Raw genomic sequence first — 23,371 nt, 5'->3', positions numbered from 1 at the left:
ATTGAAATACAGAACGTAGGTACGTTTGAACATTTTATTACGGTTGTTCCAGTGTGATACATGTACCTTTGTGAACTTATCATTTCTGAGAACACATGCATTTGGCAATACGTGTAACGACATTCCTCTCAACAGCGAGTAGTTCGCCTTCCGTAATGTTCGCACATGCATTGACAATGCGCTCACGCATGTTGTCAGGCGTTGTCGGTGGATCACGACAGCAAATATCCTTCAACTTTCCCCACAGAAGGAAATCCGGGGACATCAGATCCGGTGAACGTGCCGGCTATGGTATGGTGCTCCGACGACCAATCCGCCTGTCATGAAATATGCTATTCAATACCGCTTCAACCGCACGCGTGCTATGTGCCGGACATCCATCATGTTGGAAGTACATCGCCATTCTGTCATGCAGTGAAACATCTTGTAGTCACATCGGTAGAACATTACGTAGGAAATCAGCACACATTGCACCATTTAGATTGCCATCGATAAAAGTGGGGCCAATTAACCTTCCTCCCATAATGCCGCACCATGGATTAATCTGCCAAGGTCGCTTGTGTTCCACTTGTCGCAGCCATCGTGGATTTTCCGTTGCTCAATAGTACATATTATGCCGGTTTACGTTACCGCTGTTAGTGTATGACGCTTCGTCGCTAAATAGAACGCGTGCAAAAAATCTGTCATCGTCCTGTAATTTCTCTTGTGCCCAGTGGCAGAACTGTACACGACGTTCAAATTCGTCGCCATGTAATTCCTGGTGCATAGAAATACGGTACGGGTGCAATCGAAGTTGATGTAGCATTCTCAACACCGACGTTTTTGAGATTCCCGATTCTCGCGCAATTTGTCTACTACTGATGTGTGGATTAGCCGCGACAGCAGCTAAAACTACTACTTGGGCATCATCATTTGTTGCAGGTCGTGGTTGACGATTCACATGTGGCTGAACACTTCCTGTTTCCTTAAATAACGTAACTATCCGGGGAACGGTCCGGACACTTGGAAGATGTCGTCCAGGATACCGAGCAGCATACATAGCACACGCCCGTTGGGCATTTGGATCACAATAGCCATACATCAACACGATATCGACCTTTTCCGCAATTGGCAAACGGTCCATTTTAACACGGGCAATGTATCACGAAGCAAATGCCGTCCGCACTGGCGGATCGTTACGTGATACCATGTACTTATACGTTTGTGACTTTTACAGCGCCATCTATCACAAAGCCAAAAAAGTGGTCCAACTAAAACACTCATATTTCTTTACGTACTACACGAATACGTAATAAAAGTGGGGGTTCCTATTTTTAAAAAACGCAGTTGATATCCGTTTGACGTATGGCAGCGCCATCTACGGGTCAACCATAGCGCCATCTGGTTTCCCCCTTTAAGCTAGACGAGTTTCGTTCTTTGTAGTTTTTTCGTTTGATGCTTATTTCGTGAGATATTTGGCCCAGTCACTATCAATGGACCAGCCTCTATAATATATGTGTCTATGATATTTGGAAGCTTTACAGTCTTTTTAAATTCTGATATTCTTATATTTCATTATTCTATCAATTATTCTGTTAATTGTTATAGTTTTTTTCTTATGTTTGTTCTTCCGGAAGTTTGGTGCATTTCTTGGATGATACCAATCGTATAAACATACTAAACGTCGAAATTCCGAACGCCATGGTCACTGCACGAAGCCAGGTTTGGCACACTGACATTTCTTCGTACGAATCTCACTCGAGAAGACACGTCGTTAACATAGCTGAAGATTTCACGCGTTGGCAGTAATTGTGCCGCAAACTACGTATATACACTACTGGCCATTAAAATTGCTACACCACGAAGATGACGTACTACAGACGCGAAATTTAACCGACAGGAAGAAGATGCTGTGATATGCAAATGATTGGATTTTCAGAGCATTCACACAAGGTTGGCGCCGGTGGCGACACCTACAACGTGCTGACATGAGGAACGTTTCCAACCAATTTCTCATACACAAGCAGCAGTTGACCGGCATGCCTGGTGAAATGTTGTCGTGATGCCTCGTGTATGGAGGAGAAATGCGTACCATCACGTTTTCGACTTTGATAAAGGTCGGATTGTAGCCTATCGCGATTGCGGTTTATCGTATCGCGACATTGCTGCTCGCGTTGGTCGAGATCCAATGACTGTTAGCAGAATATGGAATCGGTGTGTTCAGGAGGGTGCTGGATCCCAAAGACCTCGTATCATTAGCTGTCGAGATGACAGGCATCTTATCGGCATGGCTGTAACGGATCGTGCAGCCACGTCTTGATCCCTGAGTCGACAGACAACAATCATCTGCACGAACAGTTCGACGACGTTCGCAGCAGCATGGACTATAAACTCGGAGACCATGGCTGCGGATACTCTTTACGCTACATCACAGATAGGAGGGCCTGCGATGGTGTACTCAACGACGAACCTGAGTGCACGAATGGCAAAACGTCATTTTTTCGGATGAATCCAGGTTCTGGTTACAGCATCATGATGGTTGCATTCGTGTTTGGCGACATCGCAGTGAACACAGATTGGAAGCGTGTATTCGTCATCGCCATACTGGCGTATCACCCGGCATGATGGTATGGGGTTCCATTGACTACACGTCTCGGTCACCTCTTGTTCGGATTGACGGCACTTTGAACAGTGGACGTTACATTTCACATGTGTTACGACCCGTGGCTCTACCCTTCATTCGATCCCTGCGAAACCCTACATTTCAGCAGGATAATGCACGACCGCACGTTGCAGGTTTTGTACGGGTCTTTCTGGATACAGAAAATGTTGGACTGCTGCCCTGGCCAGCACATTCTCCAGATTTCTCACCAATTGAAAACATCTGCTCAACGGTGGCCGAGCAACTGGCTCGTCACAATACGCCAGTCACTACTCTTGATGAACTGCGGTATCGTGTCGAAGCTGCATGGGCAGCTGTACCTGTACACGCCATCCAAGCTCTGTTTGACTCAATGCCCAGGCGTCTCAAGGCCGTTATTACGGCCAGAGTTGGTTGTTCTAGGTACCGATTTCTCAGGATCTGTGCACCCAAATTGCGTGAAAATGTAATCACATGTCAGTTCTAGTATAATATATTTGCCCAATGACTACCCGTTTATCATCTGCATTTCTTCTTGGTGTAGCAATTTTAATGCCCAGTAGTGTAGGATTACTTTATCGGAAACTGGCGCTTTCAACTGATTATGAATCTAGATACCCTACAGGAATTTCTCCGGAACTAATTTCACATAACTTTTTCATTTATTTATTTATTCTTTTAAATTCATTCACCATAGGTACAATCAGTAGAGGAATAAGGACAACGCTATTTCAATATACACTGGGAAACATTCGTGCAGGAATCTTTTATGGGCATCGGTAGATTAATGAAAAAAATAAAACTAACAACCGGGGTTCGAACATGTAGCACGCAAGTGCGAAGCTGCGACGCCATTTCAGTTCAACAATTTGTTCGCTGAAAGGCACTAAAGTACCACGAAAACTTTGACTGTCGTGTTCTCAGAAAGAGTGGAGTATGTACGGTTAATCCGAAACACGTGTGGCGTTATTTTGACCCCTCTTCTACTGGGCGAAGTGTCCGGTAGATCGGGTTATGGCAGTCGCTGTGTGCTCCTCTTTAGTCATGTCGCGCAGCGCTTTTGTGTCTTCGCCGTTGCGCGACTAAAGACGCTGGAAAGGGTTGCATTCAGTTACGTAAAGGAGTGCCATTGAACAGGCAGATGGATACCACCGCTAGGCTCGTGCTGCCATTAACGCCGCACCTTCAGATGTCAGTATCGCCCTACGCACTAGTACGTGTCTCTTAACACTACTTCGTCCAGCCTCCGTACGCAGGGTGCGAGATGGTGTACTGTGCATGCAGAGTGAGTAATAAAGACAACGCCGGGTGTGTACCGTCGGTAGCAAAGAGCGGCGGTTACTGACGGCAGAGTAGTGGCAAAGACGCCGCCGCGTGGAGGGGGCGGCGGCGCGCGTGCGCAGTGCGGAGTCGGCGGCTGGTCGTGGCTGGCTGCTCCGCGCCGTCGGCCGTCAGTTCGCCAGCAGCTCGCGGCGCAGAGCCTAGACATGGACGTCGACAATGACCTGGAGCAGCTCATGGCGCACCTGGGTGAGTCGCCACTTGTTGCTCGGGCCACCACAACCCTCCCTCACTCCTACTCTCACCTAGGCTGTCGCAGCTCACACACCAGTCCTCAGCACTCGCTTCCTCAGATATAATTTTTTTTCGTAAATCACCAAAAAGAAATTGGCCACGTTTTAGACAGTTTCTTAGGTCTGTGATGCCTTGCATGAAACAATTGCCTTAGTCATGCAACGCTCCACGGATTGTCCCGCGGAACGAGGCCACTTCATTATTGATTTTCTTTATGTAGGAAATCGAGCAGCGAGAGGAATGCGTTCCTTTGGTACTGCTTTTTAATGGCACGTGACGAGCACCTACACTATTCCCTACGAGTGCATCTGTAATGAAACACCACTTCGATGAACAGTGGCTCGTCTGTCTGCGTATCATTCAATCTCACCGTGATCTATTCCCAAAAGCGTCACAAGTACGAGTAAATACATTGTTGACAGTCAGTGCCTGCAGGAAAAAATGGAAGTTCTTAGTTTTCGCTCAAGAGTTATCATTAGTTGCTTCGCCCGTGGTAATCAGTGACGAACATCCACCCACAGTGTACTACACGCATTTATTTTGCTGTTGTTTTTTTCGCCAAATAATAGTGTTTGAAAGTACCTATATGTTGAACCCAGTATTATTTTGCGGTTAATCGAGTAAAATTTCCTCTGAGATTTATTTTTAATTCGGATAGTTCAGTATAGGAGGAGCGTTATATAAAACTGCGTCCGGTGAAAGAGCGAGTGCGGTATGAAACGAGAGCGAAGAAATGCTAGACAGACTAATAACACGCGCTGGCAGAAGCGGGCGGCGTCGCCGAGCCTGTGTCACGCTGTACAGCCTCCGCCTAGGCGCAAGCGAACGCGTCTAGCTGCAACGAAAATTGAACCTGCGTCCCAGTGTTAGGCAGCACACGCCGTTTCGTGCTACTGCTGTTATTCTGAAGAAAGATACCATTCCACCGAGCTCTGTTTTCAAATTGTACTTTTTTCGGTGCTTCTAGTTTCAAGTGCATTTAAAAACATAACAAAACACAATAATGAAACGAAAGTTAGAAGATAAAAGCCATACAACTACAGTGGATGAAGTGTTTTCACAAAGTAATTACCTGTAACAGATGTGAATATACAGGTATGAAGAAGATGTGTCCTCATCTGTTATAGGTATGACTACTACGTTCCTAAAAACTAAAACAACCGTTTTTTTCATTTATGTACCGATGCCCATAAAAGATTCCTGCACGAATGTTTCCCAGTGTATAATGAATTGCATTGACCTTATTCCTCCAATAATTATACATATGATGAATGAATTTAAAAGAATAAATAAATAAACGGGAAAGTTATGTGAAATTAGTGCCGGAGAAATTCCTGTAGTGTATTTTGATTCATAATCAGTTGAAAGCGCCAGTTTCCGGTAAAGTTGTAACTTTCTTTCCATTATGATGTGTTGTTCTGTTTTTAGATGCACTTTAAGATGAGTTGGCCGGCCGTTGTGGCCGAGCGGTTCTAGGCGCTTCAGTCTGGAACCGCGCGACGCTACGGTCGCAGGTTCGAATCCTGCCTCGGACATGGATGTGTATGATGTCCTTAGGTTAGTTAGGTTTAAGTAGTTCTACGTTCTAGGGGACTGATGACCTCAGATGTTCAGTCCCATAGTGCTCAGAGCCATTTGAACCATTTTTTTAAAATGGGTTGTGCCCGAAACTAATAGTGCTGAATAAAGTACAATAAAAAAAACCAGCCTGGTGGAATTATGTCTTTCTTCAGATTTATAGAGCCTGTGGGGCCAGCCCTCAAGAAAATGATAACTGCTCTTACAAGGGAACCTCCCCATCGCACCCCCCTCAGATTTAGTTATAAGTTGGCACAGTGGATAGGCCTTGAAAAACTGAACACAGATCAATTGAGAAAACAGGAAGAAGTTGTGTGGAACTGTGAAAAAATAAGCAAAATATACAAACTGAGTAGTTCAAGGGAAGATAGGCAACATTAAGGACGATGGGAACGCAGGAGCGCCGTGGTCTCGTGGTAACGTGAGCAGCTGCGGAACGAAAGGTTCTTGGTTCAAATCTTCCATCGTGTGAAAAGTTTGATTTTTTATTTTCAGTTTATGTGACAAACTCTTATGTTTTCATCACTTTTTTGGGAGTGATTATCACATCCACAAGAAAACCTAAATCGGGCAAGGTAGAAGAATCTTTTTACCCATTTGCCAAGTGTACAAGTTAGGTGGGTCGACAACATATTACTGTCATGTGACGCACATGCCGTCACCAGTGTCGTATAGAATATATCAGATGTGTTTTCCTGTGGAGGAATCAAAATGGCTCTGAGCACTATGCGACTTAACATCTGAGGTCACCAGTCACCTAGAACTTAGAACTAATTAAACCTAACTAACCTAAGGACATCACACACATCCATGCCCGAGGCAGGATTCGAACCTGCGACCGTAGCAGTCGCTCGGTTCCAGACTGCAGCGCCCAGAACCGCACGGCCACTCCGGCCGGCTGTGGAGGAATCGGTTGGCCTATGACCTTGCGATCAAATGTTTTCTGTTCCCATTGGAGAGGCACGTCCTTTCGTCTACTAATCGCACGGTTTTGCGATGCGGTCGCAAAACACGGACACTAAACTTATTACAGTGAACAGAGATGTCAATGAACGAACGAACAGATAATAACTATGCAAAAATAAAGAAAGTAAAATTTTCAGTCGAGGGAAGACTTGAACCTAGGACCTCTCGTTCTGTAGCTGCTAACGCTACCATGGGACCACAGCGCTTCTAAGCTGGCATTGTCCATTATGTTGCTTATGTCGCCCATGGACTATTCAGTTTGTATATTTTGCTTATTTTTTCACAGTTCCACACAACTTCTTCCTGTTTTCTCAACTGATCTGTGTTCAGTTTATCAAGGCCTATCCACTGTGCCAACTTATAACTTAATCTGAGGCGGGTGCGATGGGGAGGTTCCCTTGTTAGTACTCAGAACGACGTAAGTCACGACTTCATACAGTTTTGAGTCGAACGTTGTTTTTGAATCCGCCGTCAAAAGTAAAACACATTGATCCTTTTCCCGCCAAAACTTAATGAGGTTCCTCTATTTGCTAAATGTATGGCTGCAGTTTGAGAGATTTTTCAATCAAGTAGGTCAAGTAAAGAACCGTGGCAGCTACAACCTAGACACGTTTCGACCGCCTTAAATTTATAGATTCACATGGCACAGTGGTATGATATTTCTTCAAATCTCCGTCCACTTCTCCTGATTTAACGTTTACATAGTTTCCCTAAATAGATGAAGTCAAATGCTGGGATGGTCCCTTTGAAAAGGACATAGCGGATTTTCTTTCCCGTCCCTCAGTAATCCTGCCGTGTGCTCCGTCTCTAATCATCTCGTTGCCGGCTGGGTATTAAATTGTAGTCTCTCTTCTTTTCAAATTTATAGACGCGGAATGCAGTGTCGTGTGCATACTGCAAATTGGCTCAAAATCAACCGATAGATTTCACATAATTTATTAGATACTGCGGGATAAACGAAATATACATTTATTTGGATGTAGTAAGTGAAACACAACAAAACAAGAACTTGCGTCATTTGAAAAAAAAAGACTGTTCTATATTTTTGTCCAGTTGAAACGTTTCATATCTTAACGTTATCCATAAATATGTTCCAAGGAACATATTCCTAACTATACAGTACTCCACTCATATCGTCTGGACTGCGGGATAACCTTTCCAGTCATGTTTGGAATAGCGTTTCTGGCTGCTGTAAACACTCCAGCTCTCCAGAAGAGAGCATAAAAGTGTTTTTGGGGAAGTTGTCTGGTCCCGGACGTTACAGTTACCTACCGGACACGAAACAGGCAGCCGCTGTCCATGGTACAGCGGCTGATGAAATCCTTACGCCAGACACTTTCACTTCTCTTCCACGGAAGCCGAGAAGTCGTAGCGCACTGATACTGCAGTTTATCACCTCTAGTTATTGAAACTAGCTTTCGCTTAACTGGAAAATGTTTCGCATACACGCGAAACGTCCGTTCTGGTACCTCGAAATTGGAATTTACCAACCGCCTATTACATCATACGATACGACGGGAAGAAGTTAAGATGAAAACGAGTCTTTACCTGCGTTATGGAATTCAGTCAAAATATTCACTTTTCTGCCTTTTCATCTTATCGAAAACATATGTTAAAGTAATTACTTGTAGACCTTCAGTTCTCTCCTCAACATTTGTTAAGTAGTAGCGCTTACTTTGTTAGAAAAGTATTCAAACGGCAACGACTAGGCAATCATCTTTCAAGCGTTGGTGAGCGAGTGCGTTTCTTACGTTGCCATCCCGGAAAGCATCCTGGTGCTTACGGTTTCCCTTTTCTTTCCGTCCACATTGCTGACGCTGCCACACAAGTTGAGCTTTCAAAGTTCATATTATATCTCTCCGACTCTGGCCTCGGGATTCAGTGGCAAAAGTGTTTTTGGACAGGCTGATTTAATCTGTTCAATATTTGTTCGAATCTCCTAGCGAATGTACAATATAATGCCCTCGGGGAAGCATATTATCTCTAACAGACTCCAGCGTACGTTATCTAGAACTCTGATGATTCCAATTTTAGTAACATATTTCTAGAAAAAATTGGGACAATTCTAAGGAAAGTCGTGAAATAGGACGGTATGATAGCTGTTCTACTTATCAATATGCCAAAAGATGTACATTATATGCATAATAATGAGATTTTTCTTCTGAGTTCATTTTCGTAAATGAGCATTCTCTCTAGGTTTCAGTATAATTGTTATAGATCCATCAGATCCTACCAGAGGCTACCAGTCTGGAATATGTTTTCCAACTAACATCTTTCCTCCAGATTCTATCATATGTAGAAACTTTTAAGATAGTAATTGTTTCATCTAAACTTCGTTATGAGATGAAAATCTGAAGCTGTGAAGGCACCCATATCACCACCTCTTTCTAAAGCATAGATGAGAAACAGTCGGGAGATACGTAGCACGACTCAGTAGCATGGTAGTAGCAGGGTGAAAATCTGGCCTGCCAAGTTTGATTTGGAGTATGTACTGTAGATTGTGTGAAAGCCTCAACCTCAACTGTGTAATAACGATATTACATACGGAAGGCACAACCTTGCGTAAATAAAATACAGTGCCACACACACATCGCATACCTCTGAAACCAAACAAATCAATATTAGAACGTGAAGGTTAGAAGGAGAGGGAGAGAGAGAGAGAGAGAGAGAGAGAGAGAGAGAGAGCGTTTCATTGAACATCTAGGCCACAAGAGAATGTCGGCAGTAATCCGTGTTTGAACTCAGTCCTCCTTTACGAGATATATGGAGAACCTAATTAGCACACAACGACACACTGAGAGTCGGTTTCAATTCCACGGCGTTATAGCACAGGCCTTCTGCGTGTAGGTGGTAGCAGCCATACTAATTTAGACTGTGGGAACTGAAGGTACACGTAGCAGTTTGACTGACGGAAAGAGCAGACTAAAAATTTCCTTTCGCCTCTAGATTTGAGTATGGAATTGTTATGAAGACACAAATATTACCACACTTACAGACAGTACATCGAAAACACGATTGTGGCATCTAGAGAGAATATCTTCTCATAAGACCATTTGATATTGTGCTACGTGATGCTGCAGACTGCATAAAATATTTTACCATGCACATTGAACGGCCCTTACATAATTTTCACAACCCGTTTTATGGTAAAATTTTTTTTCGATGCTTAACATCGCAAAAAACTAACTTATAGGTAGGCCGTAATTGTTACTACAATTGCAGGTAATTTCTGTTTCATTTCATCGCTAGTGCTAACTTCCCATTCAGGCATTTTCTCTGGAAATATTAAACTCATTCAGTCAATGTTCTTGAAAATACGTGATATTTCCTAAGCTTGCGAGTGTGAAGCGACTCTTACTTCAGTCGTTAGTATTTACACAAGAAATGTGCACCGACGTCTGATGCTGGGTTTAAATGCCACGCTGATGATAAGAAAAGAAATGGTTCATTTGAAGAAATTTTGGATTCTCGCCATATCATAAACTCACATACGAATCGCCAAAACATGCTGGGGGCAAAAATCCTGTACCGAAATGTTCTGACATCCTTAGATTCAGCAATGAAATCAGATCATTAGTAGTTTCTAAGCAAATTTTCGCAAGATATATGGCGTCTCTTTTCTGTGACCATAGTCGGAAATCATTTGACGTGCCGTCTCTGTTGGCCTTACAGGCAACGGAAGGTCGGACAAAAAGAAAAGGAATAAAAGGAAGGGAAAAGATGTTGGTGTTACCAAAGAAGCAGCTATGTTGTTAGTATCACAGAGTTCGTGACAGTTGTACGAGAGGATATGAGTATCGGTAAGTAGCCAGCCAAATGAACAGGATCAAAACCGCAACTACACAAGCTTCTTCAGACCTCTCTAGTTAGCCTTATTTCTACTATAACTACTTCACGATGAGTTTACCATGCTCGGAAGCCGATGCGGCGCTTTACAGTGACTGTCAGCCACCGCTGTGAGTTTGCATCAAGATACAGAACATCGTGTGTCAGGAAGATGTTCTTACATGAATCCCGATTCAGTGCAACGACCGATTCTGGACACCAGTTGTTATGGAGATAACGAGTAACAAGTACGATTCACAAATTATATTAGAATGTAATGACTACTGCGGACATGTGCTAATGGTCCGAGCAGGTATCATAGCCAACGTATAGGATGGAACGTTTTCAGGTTTCCATGCGAGCTGATTATCCGCAGACCTGGGCAACCGAACCAGTCGTACTACTTAGCAGCTGAAAGCAGCGGTCCCATACATTATCGCTGTGCTGTCTCCAAGCACACTGTGAGCTATTGCTGTGTCGTACATCTACTCATAGCGAGCCCAACTCTTTGTACTCGCTAATAACATTCGCGGGACATAGAAGATAAAAAAGAAAATGGTTTTCTTAAACACTGAATTTCACAAATTATGTTTCTGTTAGCGGATACTGGGGTAATGAACCGATAACTAAGAAAAAACATTATCAACACACATTTCTAAATCATTAACACTGCATAATATCGCACCAGCAAAACTCAGAACATACTTGTAAATAGAAGCCGACACCAGGCACTGCAGACGTGAGAGCTGTTTTTCTTTCGTCAGATTTACGGGAGCGAAACAGCAGTGTTTGGATAATGTCTACGTTGAGACAAAGGTGGATGACCACCTGTGACCAGAAGAAATGCGCAGGTCCATTACGATTTCAGTCTCTGGAAACTAAACGAACAGGACCACAAGAATAGTAAACTGCTATAACACTGCCTTTATGTAGAAGTGGCTGATAGAATGGTCCAGAAAACAGTTTAGTTACGAAATTTCGATTTGATCTCTTCCATAGAATAAACGAAACGTTGTGCACAGTTTCATATCGACTGCAACACATCATCTTGCTAAGGAGGAGGAGGAGGATATTAGTGTTTAACGTCCCGTCGACAACGAGGTCATTAGAGACGGAGCGCAAGCTCGGGTGAAGGAAGGATGGGGAAGGAAATCGGCCGTGCCCTTTCAAAGGAACCATCCCGGCATTTGCCTGAAGCGATTTTAGGGAAATCACGGAAAACCTAAATCAGGGTGGCCGGAGACGGGATTGAACCGTCGTCCTCCCGAATGCGAGTCCAGTGTGTCTTGCTAAGCAAAGCCGGCCGCTGTGGCTGAGCGGTTCTAGGTGCTTCAGTCCGGAACCACGCTGCTGCTACTGTCGCAGGTTCGAATCCTGCCTCGGGCATGGATGTATGTGATGTCCTTAGGTTAGTTAGGTTTAAGTAATTCTAAGTCTAGTGGACTGATGACCTCAGATGTTAAGTGCTTAGAGCCATTTGAGCCATTTTGTTAAACAAAAAGTGGAAGAGGTAAATGAATATTTTACCTACAAAGTACATAACTGCCAACTCGGTAAAGCAGTGGACAGTTATCTTCATAGTTATTTCTACAAATCGAGACAGCAGACGTTTAGGAAATGACCAGATTGATGTATAGAACTTCCAGCTGTATTTTTGAGAATTACAACTGGAGTGCATCAAGTTACGAAACATAACACCGTCTGGGTGTGATTCTGTGCCACCATCTGTCACTAGCGACTAACACGCCAATGACCCACATTCGTGAGACCATGAGCAAATGCACAAAATAAACACAGCTATTGTTAACATAATTTTTTTCTCCAATTTTATCGACATTCTCTCTGATCTGAGGATAACGCGGATCATTTGTGTTCTGCGGTAACGATCTGTGAATGGGGGAGCACGGCCAGTGAGAAGTTCCATGCGCCGCAAACAGCGAAATCGCTACGAATGGTGATATAGATTTTATGAGATAAAAGATGGGATCGACTGTGGCCTTGCACCTCGATATGCATCTGGAGTAATTTATGATAAAAACAACAAACTTCAGAGCAGTCTGAATAATATCCAAACACTAAACCTTCGGTCTGAGTGCAGCGTACGGTGACGACGGGCGAAGGTAAGCGGATATGAGGCCCAGTGCCTATGTAATCTGGTAGTTCCTCAAGAGAATACGGCTACAATTTATGTGGTCTTACGTGAAACTGAAAGGTAAAAGAAAAATGGTTTAGTTTCTCTAGAAGGCTTTGGCAAGGCTGATCATCGACTAAAAATAGAAGCAAAAGTGGTTGGCTCATTTTGTAACACTAGGTGATCTCATTCACAATGTACCAACGATTACAATCACACTGATCTATTTAAAACACCTTTCAAACGTAGAACGTCATCTAACAAAATAAGAAACACGATAAGACTATGCTGTCCCGTGAGATAAGCAGCTGAGCTATGCAGTATAGATAGAGAAGAAATTATCTTTCATTTCAGATCTGGCGTCACACACGGAAGAGTGGTACATCGTTTCTTCGCTCGATGTACCGTTAGATTCATTAATAAGTAACCCTGACTTGCTCGTACATGTAATATCATTTCTATAACGATCTTCAAAGGTTTTGTCCTACTGCAGTGGCAATATTTGTCGTGGTAAACTAGGTCTGGGAGAAGTAAATGCTACTGTGTCCCTGTCTTCTAGCTATACATACAGTACAGACTTCACGTTATCGCGCTGTTGATTAATTGTCTAAGTAATTGGTTGTAGAAAAGAAGTGTTCACACATTACATTTCGTCTCGTGCTCCTCTGTCTGTCCAGCAGGCGGGATCCCTTTGCGCATGTGTATGGCTTGTATACTCTGTCTTCTGGATAGCGTCGTAGGCACAGTGGCGACTTTGTTAATGTATAAGTGTGAGTGGTACTTATTTTATCGTACATTTCCAATAGAACAGACATCGCTCAAATATATACATTTCTGTAAGAGCGCGACGGCTTCTTGACGCTTGTTTCTGTACGGATGCACACATGTGGTCCAATCTCCTGCGGGAATCAATAATTTGCGAGTATAGGACTAATGGACGAGGGACGCTGCGTTACAGGGTGCATTAAGGTGGAAATTTGAGTGGTAAGGGACCGTGTCCAGATGGCCGAAACAGTGTCGGAGGGCTTGCTGCCCTCTGTAATAAAAGAAAACGAGTGAAGTATTCAGCGATTAATATGAAGGAATGTCACGTGACGTCCACCCAGATCAAGCGCCGAGAACAATGACGAAGAAAATGAAGTTAACACAGCGGTTAAGATAACCGCTCACGAGAAGCGGGAAATTCGAGTTAGAGTCCCTGTCCAGCAAAAACTTTCAACTTTCACCATTGCTTTACCGCAGTTCCCTGTACGGCTGAGAGTCACGTCCCACTCATTCCTTCCCATTCTTTCCCTGTTCTCCATGTCATACAGACTTCGCTTATGTTAGATTCAAGTTTATCGATTGGAAAGATGAGTTCGTAGCAACGGAGTTTCAAACAAATGTGGACTGTTAGATGCTGATCAGGGTCGTCTGCATTCACTGCTCAGATCAGTTTATCATCACCACTCTTTACCATTACTGTTTTTAACAAACATCATTTTATAGAAAAGAGCATGGGCCAATACGCCATGTAGCATGGATGGCATAACTCCACCAACAAATTCTCGGATGCTGTTCAGGGATATTTGCAGAATATTTTGATGTAAGGGATCTGTGGTATTTGGTGGATAATTACAGAGTGGTAATGTTATTATGATTTATTCCATTTGTTACCCCGGATTACCTATGTTTCCGTGAAAATACTTTTGCAATAGTGAAAAAGCCTGTAATATGCAATCACAAAAAAATCACAAAACACGGAGTAACGAAACAACCCTCAGACGAAAAACATTCTGGTTAATCACAGCTTGTTGAAAACATTTTGTCAGTGTACAATCCAGTAAGTAACAGAAGTATTTTGTTCAAAATGTCAACCACCATGATGACGGTAGGGTGTACAGCGGTGCATCATCGGCCGTCTTGCACGCTCAAGAATCCCAGGAGTTTACAGCACTATTTCCGCTGCTGCGACAATCCAAGCAGCCAGGCACAGTGAGTTTCGGCAGGAGTCTCGTCAGCTGTTCTCCTCACGTGTCGGATAAAGTAGAAGTCCATTTGCGTCACGTCTGGCGACCGAGCTGACCGTGTAACAGGACCACCGGGAAAAATGCATTGTTAAAACTTCCTGGCAGATTAAAACTCTGTGCCGGACTGGGACATTGGCCTTTCGCGGGAAAGTGTTCCACCGCCTCAGCTACCCGATCACCACTCATCCGCCCTCTACAGAGCGAAAATTCATTCGGGAAATCCATTGTTGTTCAAACGAAATACAATTTCTCCGTAACAATTCACAGTAGACCACGGGTCCCTGATGCCATAGTGCCTAGAAATTATCCCCGAACATTTCTAAAATTTTGTCAGTGAAGGTCGGGTTCACTTTGCGTAGTCAAACCAGTGACGGGCGAAATGATAGACACCGTTTCGGTTGATGACAACTACTGTTTCATACAGTTTCTAGTCGATGCTTTTTGTTAGAATAAATTTTACTGAAAGCATCCGACGTGCAAAGATTTCGCCTATCTGGTAGTGTGTAACTCTTTCCTTCTTCATAATACCAGCGAAAAAGTGTCGTGCCATGGACTCCGCGAGACGCTGAAAGCTGTGGGGAGATATTCGATACAAGACATCTCAGTTGCTGGCAACAACAGGTGATGGGTTTAGGACGACTCATCCCACTCGTTGGAGTCTCAGATGCGCTCAGTAAGACTGAGGTCAGGTGACCTGCAAGAAGGGTGCGTGTCCCTATACTTCCTTGACGTCCATTTGTTGTAGAATCTTGTAACATATTCTGACATCAAGTGTAATGAGATTTCTCGAACAGAATCACCTGCCAACTAGAACGAATACCGGAAACATCGACAAGGCTGAAAACTAACTCACGCTTTTCTCACATGACTGCAGATTCCTCGACTTGCGCCATAGGGTGGTTGGGTTTCGGGTTTCGGGTTCCACTGGAAGGGTCAGGAGTCCACTACACGCAGGAGGCGGCTACACGGGTAGCAGGGGTTGTGTGGCGTGGACTGGGCGGTGTTTTAGGTTAGAGGGTCCCGGGAAAACTCAAAAAGGGCTTCAGTCATAAAGGGTGCATGCCGAACACAGGAAGTACATAGGTATACAGGAACCATCGGTATAACAGTTGTAATTTGTCGTACCTGTGTTGGGAAAGTACTAGGGCTCCAAGCTCTAATAGAAAGCACTGATGCTCAAATCATTAAAGGCACTGAAAGCTGGCTCAAGCTGAAGATATGTCCAGTCGAAATTTTTGCGAAAAATCTAACACTGTTCCGAAAGGATACGCTAAACAAGGTTGGTGGCGTGTTTGTTGCTGTTAGAAGTAGTTTATCTTGTCGCGAAATTGAAGTAGATGGCTCCTGTGAGTAGTATGGGCAGAGGTCATTCTTGGCAACTGGAATAAAATAATAATTTGATCCTTTTACCGACTTCCCAATTCAGATGATACAATTGCTGAAAGGTTCAAAGAAAACTTGTCTTTAATTTCAAACACGTACCCGATTCATACAATTGTAGTTGGTAGTGACTTCAATTTACCCTCGATATGTTGGCGAAAATACATGTTTAATTCCGGAGGTATGCATAAAACGTCATCCGAAATTGTCCTAAACGTATTCTCTGAAAATTATTTCGAGCAGTTAGTTCATGAGCCCACGAGAATAGTAAACAATTGTGAAAACGCACTTGACTTCTTGGCAACAAATAATCAGGAGCTAGTAACCAGCATCAAAACGGATACATGGTTTAGTGAACACAGGGCTGTCGTAGTGAGACTGAGTAAAGTAACACACAAATCCTCCAAAAATAAACGAAAAATATACCTATTCAAAAAAGCAGAAAAAATTCGCTTGACGCCTTCCTGAGAGATAATCTACACTCCTTCCAAATTAACAATGTAAGTGTAGACCAGACGTGGCTTTAATTCAAAGAAACAGTATTGACAACAATTGAGAGATTTATACCGAATAAATTAACAAACGACGGAGCTGATCCTCGTTGGCAAACAAAACGGATCAGAACACTGTTGCGGAAACAAATTCCTTCACCAAAGAAGACGAAGTAAATATTCCAGAATTCGAATCAAGAACAGCTGCCAACATGAGTAACGTAGAAATAGATCTCCTCGTAGTGAAGTAACTTAAATCACTTAATGAAAGCAAGTCTGCCGGCCGGAGTGGCCGAGCGGTTCTAGGCGCTACAGTCTGGAACCGCGAGACCGCTACGGTCGCAGGTTCGAATCCTGCCTCGGGCATGGATGTGTGTGATGTCATTAGGTTAGTTAGGTTTAAGTAGTTCTAAGTTCTAGGGGACTGATGACCTCCTATGTTAAGTCCCATAGTGCTCAGAGCCATTTGAACCATTTGAACTAAAACTTCTCTTCATTTCTTACTAGAGGACAAAATTCCCCTGGCGACCAGATGTGTGGCAAATGCTGAGAAATACAGGGTGTTACAAAAAGGTACGGCCAAACTTTCAGGAAACATTCCTCACACACAAAGAAAGAAAATATGTTATATGGACATGTGTCCGGAAACGCTTACTTTTCATGTTAGAGCTCATTTATTACTTCTCTTCAAATCACATTGTTGAGTCCCATAGAGCTCAGAGCCATTTGAACCAATGTTATGTTGAGTGTGTCGTGACTTTGTTATTCCTCATACCTCTGAACTTATAAGTGTCCAAAAGTTTGAACGAATTTCCTTGGCCGGCTGGAGTGGCCAAGCGGTTCTAGGCGCTACAGTCTGGAACCGCGCGACCGCTACGGTCGCAGGTTCGAATCCTGCCTCGGGAATGGTTGTGTGTGATGTCCTTAGGTTAGTTAGGTTTAAGTAGTTCTAAGTTCTAGGGGACTGATGACCTCAGAAGTTAAGTCGCATAGTTCTCAGAGCCGTTTGAATTTTTTTTTTTTTTTAAAGCATGTCTTCCGGTCCATATTGTATACTAATTAGGTCCCTTTCAGACTACGATGATGCAGTAGCTCCATACTTAACAGTCATATACCACCGTTCGCTCGACGAAAGATCCGTACCCAAAGACTGGAAAGTTGCACAGGTCACACCAATATTCAAGAAAAGTAATAGCAGTAATCCATTAAACTGCAGGCCCATATCATTAACGTCGATATGCAGCAGGATTTTAGACCATATATTGTGTTCAAACATTATGAATTACCTCGAAGAAAACGGTCTGTTGACACACAGTCAGCACGGACTTAGGAAACATTCTTGTTGTGAAACGCAACCACCTCTTTACTCGCACGAAGTATTGAGTGCTATTGACGAGAGATTTCAAACTGATTCCGTATTTCTGGATTTCCGGAAGGTTTTTGACACTGTACCACACAAGCGGCTCGTAGTGAAATTGCGTGCTTATGGAATTTCATCTCAGTTATGTGACTGGATTTGTGATTTCCTGTCACAGAGGTCACAGTTCGTAGTAATTGACGGAAAGTCATCGAGTGAAACAGAATTGATATCTGGCGCTCCCCAAGGTAGTGTTATAGGCCCTTTGCTGTTCCTTATCTATATAAACGATTTGGGAGACAATGTGAGCGGCCGTCTTAGGTTGTTTGCAAATGACGCTGTCGTTTATCGACTAGGCATCGGAAGATCAAAACAGATGCTAAACGATTTAGAAAAGACATCTGTATGATGAAAAAATTGGCAATTGACCCTAAATAACGAAAGTTGTGAGGTCATCCACGTGAGTGCTAAAAGGAGTCCGTTAATCTTCGGTTACACGATAAATCGGTCAAATCTACAGGCCATAAATTCAACTAAATACCTAGGAATTACTATTACGAACAACTGAAATTGGAAGGAATACACAGAATATGTAGTGGGGAAGTCGAACCAAAGACTACGTTTTATTGACAGGACAGATCTACTAAGGAGACTGCCTACACTACGCTTGTCCGTCCTCTTTTAGAATACTGCTGCGCCGTGTAGGATCTTTACCAGATAGGGTTGAAGGAGTGTATCGAAAAAGTTCGAAGAAGGGAAGCACGCTTTGTATTACCGCGAAATAGGGGAGAGAGTGACATTGAAACGATACAGGATTTGGGATGGACGTCATTAAAACAAAGGCGTTTTTTGTTGCGGGGGAACCTTCTCACGAAATTCCAATCACCAACTTTCTCCTCTGAATGCGAAAATACTTTGTTGACGCCGACCTACATAGAGCGAAACGATCACCATTATCAAATAACAGAAATCAGAGCTCGCGCGGAAAGACATAGCTGATTGTTGTTTCCGAGCGCTATACGAGATTGGAACAACAGAGAATTGTGAAGGTGATTCGATGAACCCTCTGCGAGGCACTTAAATGTGATTTGCAGAGTATCCATATAGATGTAGATGTAGACATCGTGAAAACCATAGACCAAGGTAGTCAGGTAGCTGCAGTATTTCTTGATTTCCGAAAAGTTATTTGCTCAGCACGACATCTTATCAAAGTTAAGATCTTACGCGGTATCTAGTGAAATTTGTGACTGAACTGAGGCTCTTTTGGTAGAGAGGACGCAGCAAGTTAATTTGGTTCAAATGGCTCTGAGCACTATGGGACTTAACATCTATGGTCATCAGTCCCCTAGAACTTAGAACTAATTAAACCTAACTAACCTAAGGACATCACACACATCTATGCCCGAGGCAGGATTCGAACCTGCGACCGTAGCAGTTGCGCGGTTCCGGACTGCGCGCCTAGAACCGCTAGACCACCGCGGCCGGCCATTCTGTCAGATCTGATAAGATTTCAAAATGGTGCAATGACTAGCAACTTACTTAAATGTTCAGAAATGCAAAACTGAGCACTTCACAAAATGAAAAAAACGTAGTATCCGATGACTGTAGCATCACAGGACCACAACTGGTAGTGGTGACGTCATACAAACAGCTGGGTGTAACACTTTGTAGGGATAGGCCCAGTCGTAAGTAAAGTAGGTGAGAAACTTCGGTTCATTGGTAAAATACTAGGGAAATGTTTTTGGCTAAGTAAGGGACTGCTTACAGATCACTCGTGCGACCCGTCCGAGAATATTGCTCAAGTGTACCAAATAGGACTAACAGGGAATACTGAGCGTGTATAGAGAAGGCCGGCAAGAATGATCACAGGGATGTTTGATCCATGGGAGACTGCCACGCAGATGTTGAAGAAACTGAACTGGCAGACACTTGAAGATTGACGTAAACTATCCCGACAAAGCCTACTTACAAAGTTACAGGAACGGGCTTTAAACGATAACTCTAGGAATGTACTACAATCCTTTACGTATTGCTCCCATAGGGATCGTGAGGACAAGATTAGATTAATTACAGCGCCAAAAGAGGAACTCATTCCAGCCGCGCTCCATACGTGAATGGAACGAAAAGAAGCCCTAATAACTGGAAAAATGGAAAGTACCTTCTGTCATGCACTGCACAGTAATTTGCAGAGTACGGATGTAAATGTAGATGTAGACTGTATCTCAAACCATTCTGATATAATTCGCCAGCCATGCGGCGGTACATTATTAGCAGGTTACCGTTAGTGAACAAACAGACCAGATAATCACAAACTAGGTTCCCATATCGTTCGTCAATGAGACGCGTTGACAGAAGCACAAGTGATGCCGGTATCATCGGACATGCACATTCTTCACACGATAATACCTACACCGCCTATTTGAACGGGATAGAGGTATGTGCCGTTTTGTATGGTTTCTGACGTGCTCACAGAACGTAATGGCAAAAGTGTACCGAGGTAGCAAAAGTCCTGCGATACTTCCTAAAATCGTGTCGGACCTCCGTTTGCCCGGCGAAGAGCAGCATCACGATGTGGCATGGGCTCAAAAAGTCGTTGGAATTCACCTGTACAAATACTGCCTCCATAGCCGTCCGTAATTACGGAAGCGTTGCCGGTGCAGGTTCAAATGGTTCAAATGGCTCTGAGCACTATGGGACTCAACTGGTGAGGTCATTAGTCCCCTATAACTCAGAACTAGTTAAACCTAACTAACCTAAGGACATCACAAACATCCATGCCCGAGGCGGGATTCGAACCTGCGACCGTAGCGGTCACGCGGTTCCAGACTGCAACGCCTTTAACCGCACGGCCACTTCGGCCGGCTGCCGGTGCAGGATATTGTGCACGAACTGACCTCTCGATTATGTCCCATAAACGTTTAATGGGATTCATGTCGGGCGATCTGGGTGGCCAAATCATTCACTCGTTCAGAATATTCTTCACACCAAGCAGGAACAATAGTGGTCCGGTGACATGGTGCATTGTAATCCATAAAAATTCCATCATTGTTTGGGGACATGAAGTCCATTAATGGCTGCAGATCGTCTCTAAGCAGCGAACACAACTATTTCCAGTTAATTTCGTTATTTTATATTCCATGTAAAAACAGCCCACACCATTATGGAGCCACCACCAGCTTGCACCATGTCTTATTGACAACTTGGGACTATGGCTTCGTGGGGTCTGCACCACATTCGAACCCTACCATCAGCTCTTACCAACTGAAATCGGGACTCATCTGACCAGATCACGGTTTTACACCCTACGGTCCGACCGATATGGTCACGAGCCCAGGAAAGCCGCAACAAAGGCACTCGCGTCGATCGTCTGCTGCCGTAAACTATTAACGCCAAATTTCGCCGCCCTCTCCTAATGGAAAAGTTCGTCCTATTCGTCGCACGTCCCACATTGGTTTCTGCGGTTATTTCACTTATAAGGAGACGGCACGACCGTGGGGTCGGGGACTTGTCCAAAATTTTGTGTGGTGAAAGAGGACCCCTAAGACCTCACGTGATGAAAATATTAGGACGCACTACTCGGAAAATCCCGAGAAAAAACGATCCAAAGTTTCTCAGGTGCTTTATGAGTATAAAATGTTAGTCTATTGCCGAGCTGCTGTCTGGGTTAGATGGTTAATATGCTTACAAGAAGCAACCGGTCATTTCGGACGTCGTATTCACAAATTAATAGATGGCTATGCCAATACTTATACGAACGTCATCGTAACGTCATCGAAGTCCGGAAAATTAACAACAGTTTTATACACGGATTTTCTCCGGAAATGTTCAAAATCTTACGTCGGGGATAATATATATTTACTTCTCATTGACTCTTGAGGTCAAACGAATCCGGAGATATATGATGCAATTTTTCAAGATGACGAAAATATGCCTAGCTGGTCTGTAACAGTCATACCTCCAAAATGCACTTCTTTGGTGCAACCTTGTGACGTTTACTTTTACAGGCAAGTTAAAAATTTCATAAAGCGCTTGCAAAATTGCAGCGCATTGTTACAGGAGAATCGTGAAATTAATTCCCGGGAAGATTGTATAAAAATTCAGTCTATAATTCACCATCAATTATCGTCACCAATATTCCGAGACATGATTCAATATGCCTGTTTTGCCTCAAAATTATCAGAAACTCGAAACATTTTCGTAAATGTTAATGGGGCATATTTTTGTACAGATTTATTGCAAACGCCCTGTGATTGTAAAAGTTCCGCATTTATATGTTGCGCAAGATGTCGCAAAAATTATTGCTTTGTTTGTTTTTACGATAATTACCACCGCGGTTCTTGTTTATAATTATTGTATGTATAAAAACTGAATGTTTCCCAGTCGACTTTGTTATTCTGATTAAGAACCCAATGTTTCTCCTCATATACTTTACAATGAAAAATGGAAAGCCCCCGCTATGAATTGTGTTGTTGGACAAAAAGAAAATAATTTTCATGCAATAATGTAATTAATTTGTTAAAGATAATGTAAGTCTGGGAAACTTTCTGAATAATTGGTGGAATAACAAAAGAAAATGAAACAGAAGAAGAAAAAAAAAGTGCCAGAGGAGGAACCGAACCCGAAACCTCTGGCGTAAAAGTCCGAGCCCTAACCATCTGTGCGAGACGGCGGCTCGGCAATCGACTAACATCTTATAAGGCACCTAAGAAACTTTGGATCAATTTTTCCCGGTCTTTGCGGGTAGTGGGTCCTAATATTTTAACCACGTGAGGTGTTAGGGGTCCTCTTTCACCACACAAAATTTCTGACAAATCCCCGACCCCACGGTCGTGCCGTCTCCTTGTTAGTGTTGTTTGTTAGTTATGACACCTCTACGTAACTGCCACTGCCATGGGTCGTTAAGTCAAGGCCGTTGGCCACTGCTTTGTACGTCGTGAGAGCTGATGTCTGAAAATTGGTATTGTCGGCACACTCTGGCTCGCAGAGTACCGATTCCCCTAACGATTTCCGAAACAGAATGTCCCATTCGCCTAGCTCCGACTACCATTCCGCGTTCAAAGTCAGCTAATTCCCGTCTTGCAGCCATAACGACGTCGGAAACCTTTTCACATGAATCACCTGACTACAAATGACAGCTACGCCAGTGCACTGCCCTTTTATACTTTGTGTGCGTGGTACTACATTCATCTGTATATGTGCATATCGCTATCCCATGACTTTCGTCAATTCAGTGTAAAGCTATGAGGGCGACTCGCGAGTTATCCTTGGACGTCTCAGTTGAGCGCGAAAGGCGTGGTTCCTGGTTCGATTACCGACATACAGTTGTTGAGAAGTAACGCGCGTTGACGCACGCTATCCCGCGATCGAATTTCAAAAAAGTTCAGATGACGAGCGCTAGAGCGCGTTAGTCGCTGCAGTTACTGTCTCGCGGTCCGTTTC

General features: G+C 43.6%; 1 protein-coding gene across 2 annotated transcripts in view; it reads left to right on the top strand.

Annotated features, from left to right (window-relative positions):
* The first annotated feature begins 4,035 nt into the window (after window positions 1-4,035).
* Window positions 4,036-23,371, top strand: part of LOC124721895 (organic cation transporter protein) — a 675,456-nt gene continuing 656,120 nt past the window's right edge. For both annotated transcript variants that reach the window (XM_047247048.1, XM_047247047.1), the window contains exon 1: window positions 4,036-4,150. In XM_047247048.1, coding sequence (XP_047103004.1) covers window positions 4,108-4,150 — 43 coding nt within the window. In that variant the 5' untranslated portion in view covers window positions 4,036-4,107. The remainder of the gene's footprint in view (window positions 4,151-23,371) is intronic.

Source organism: Schistocerca piceifrons, chromosome X (assembly GCF_021461385.2).
Source record: "Schistocerca piceifrons isolate TAMUIC-IGC-003096 chromosome X, iqSchPice1.1, whole genome shotgun sequence".
In the NCBI taxonomy this organism is placed as follows: domain Eukaryota; kingdom Metazoa; phylum Arthropoda; class Insecta; order Orthoptera; family Acrididae; genus Schistocerca; species Schistocerca piceifrons.
This window is presented reverse-complemented; position numbering and strand designations above follow the sequence as displayed.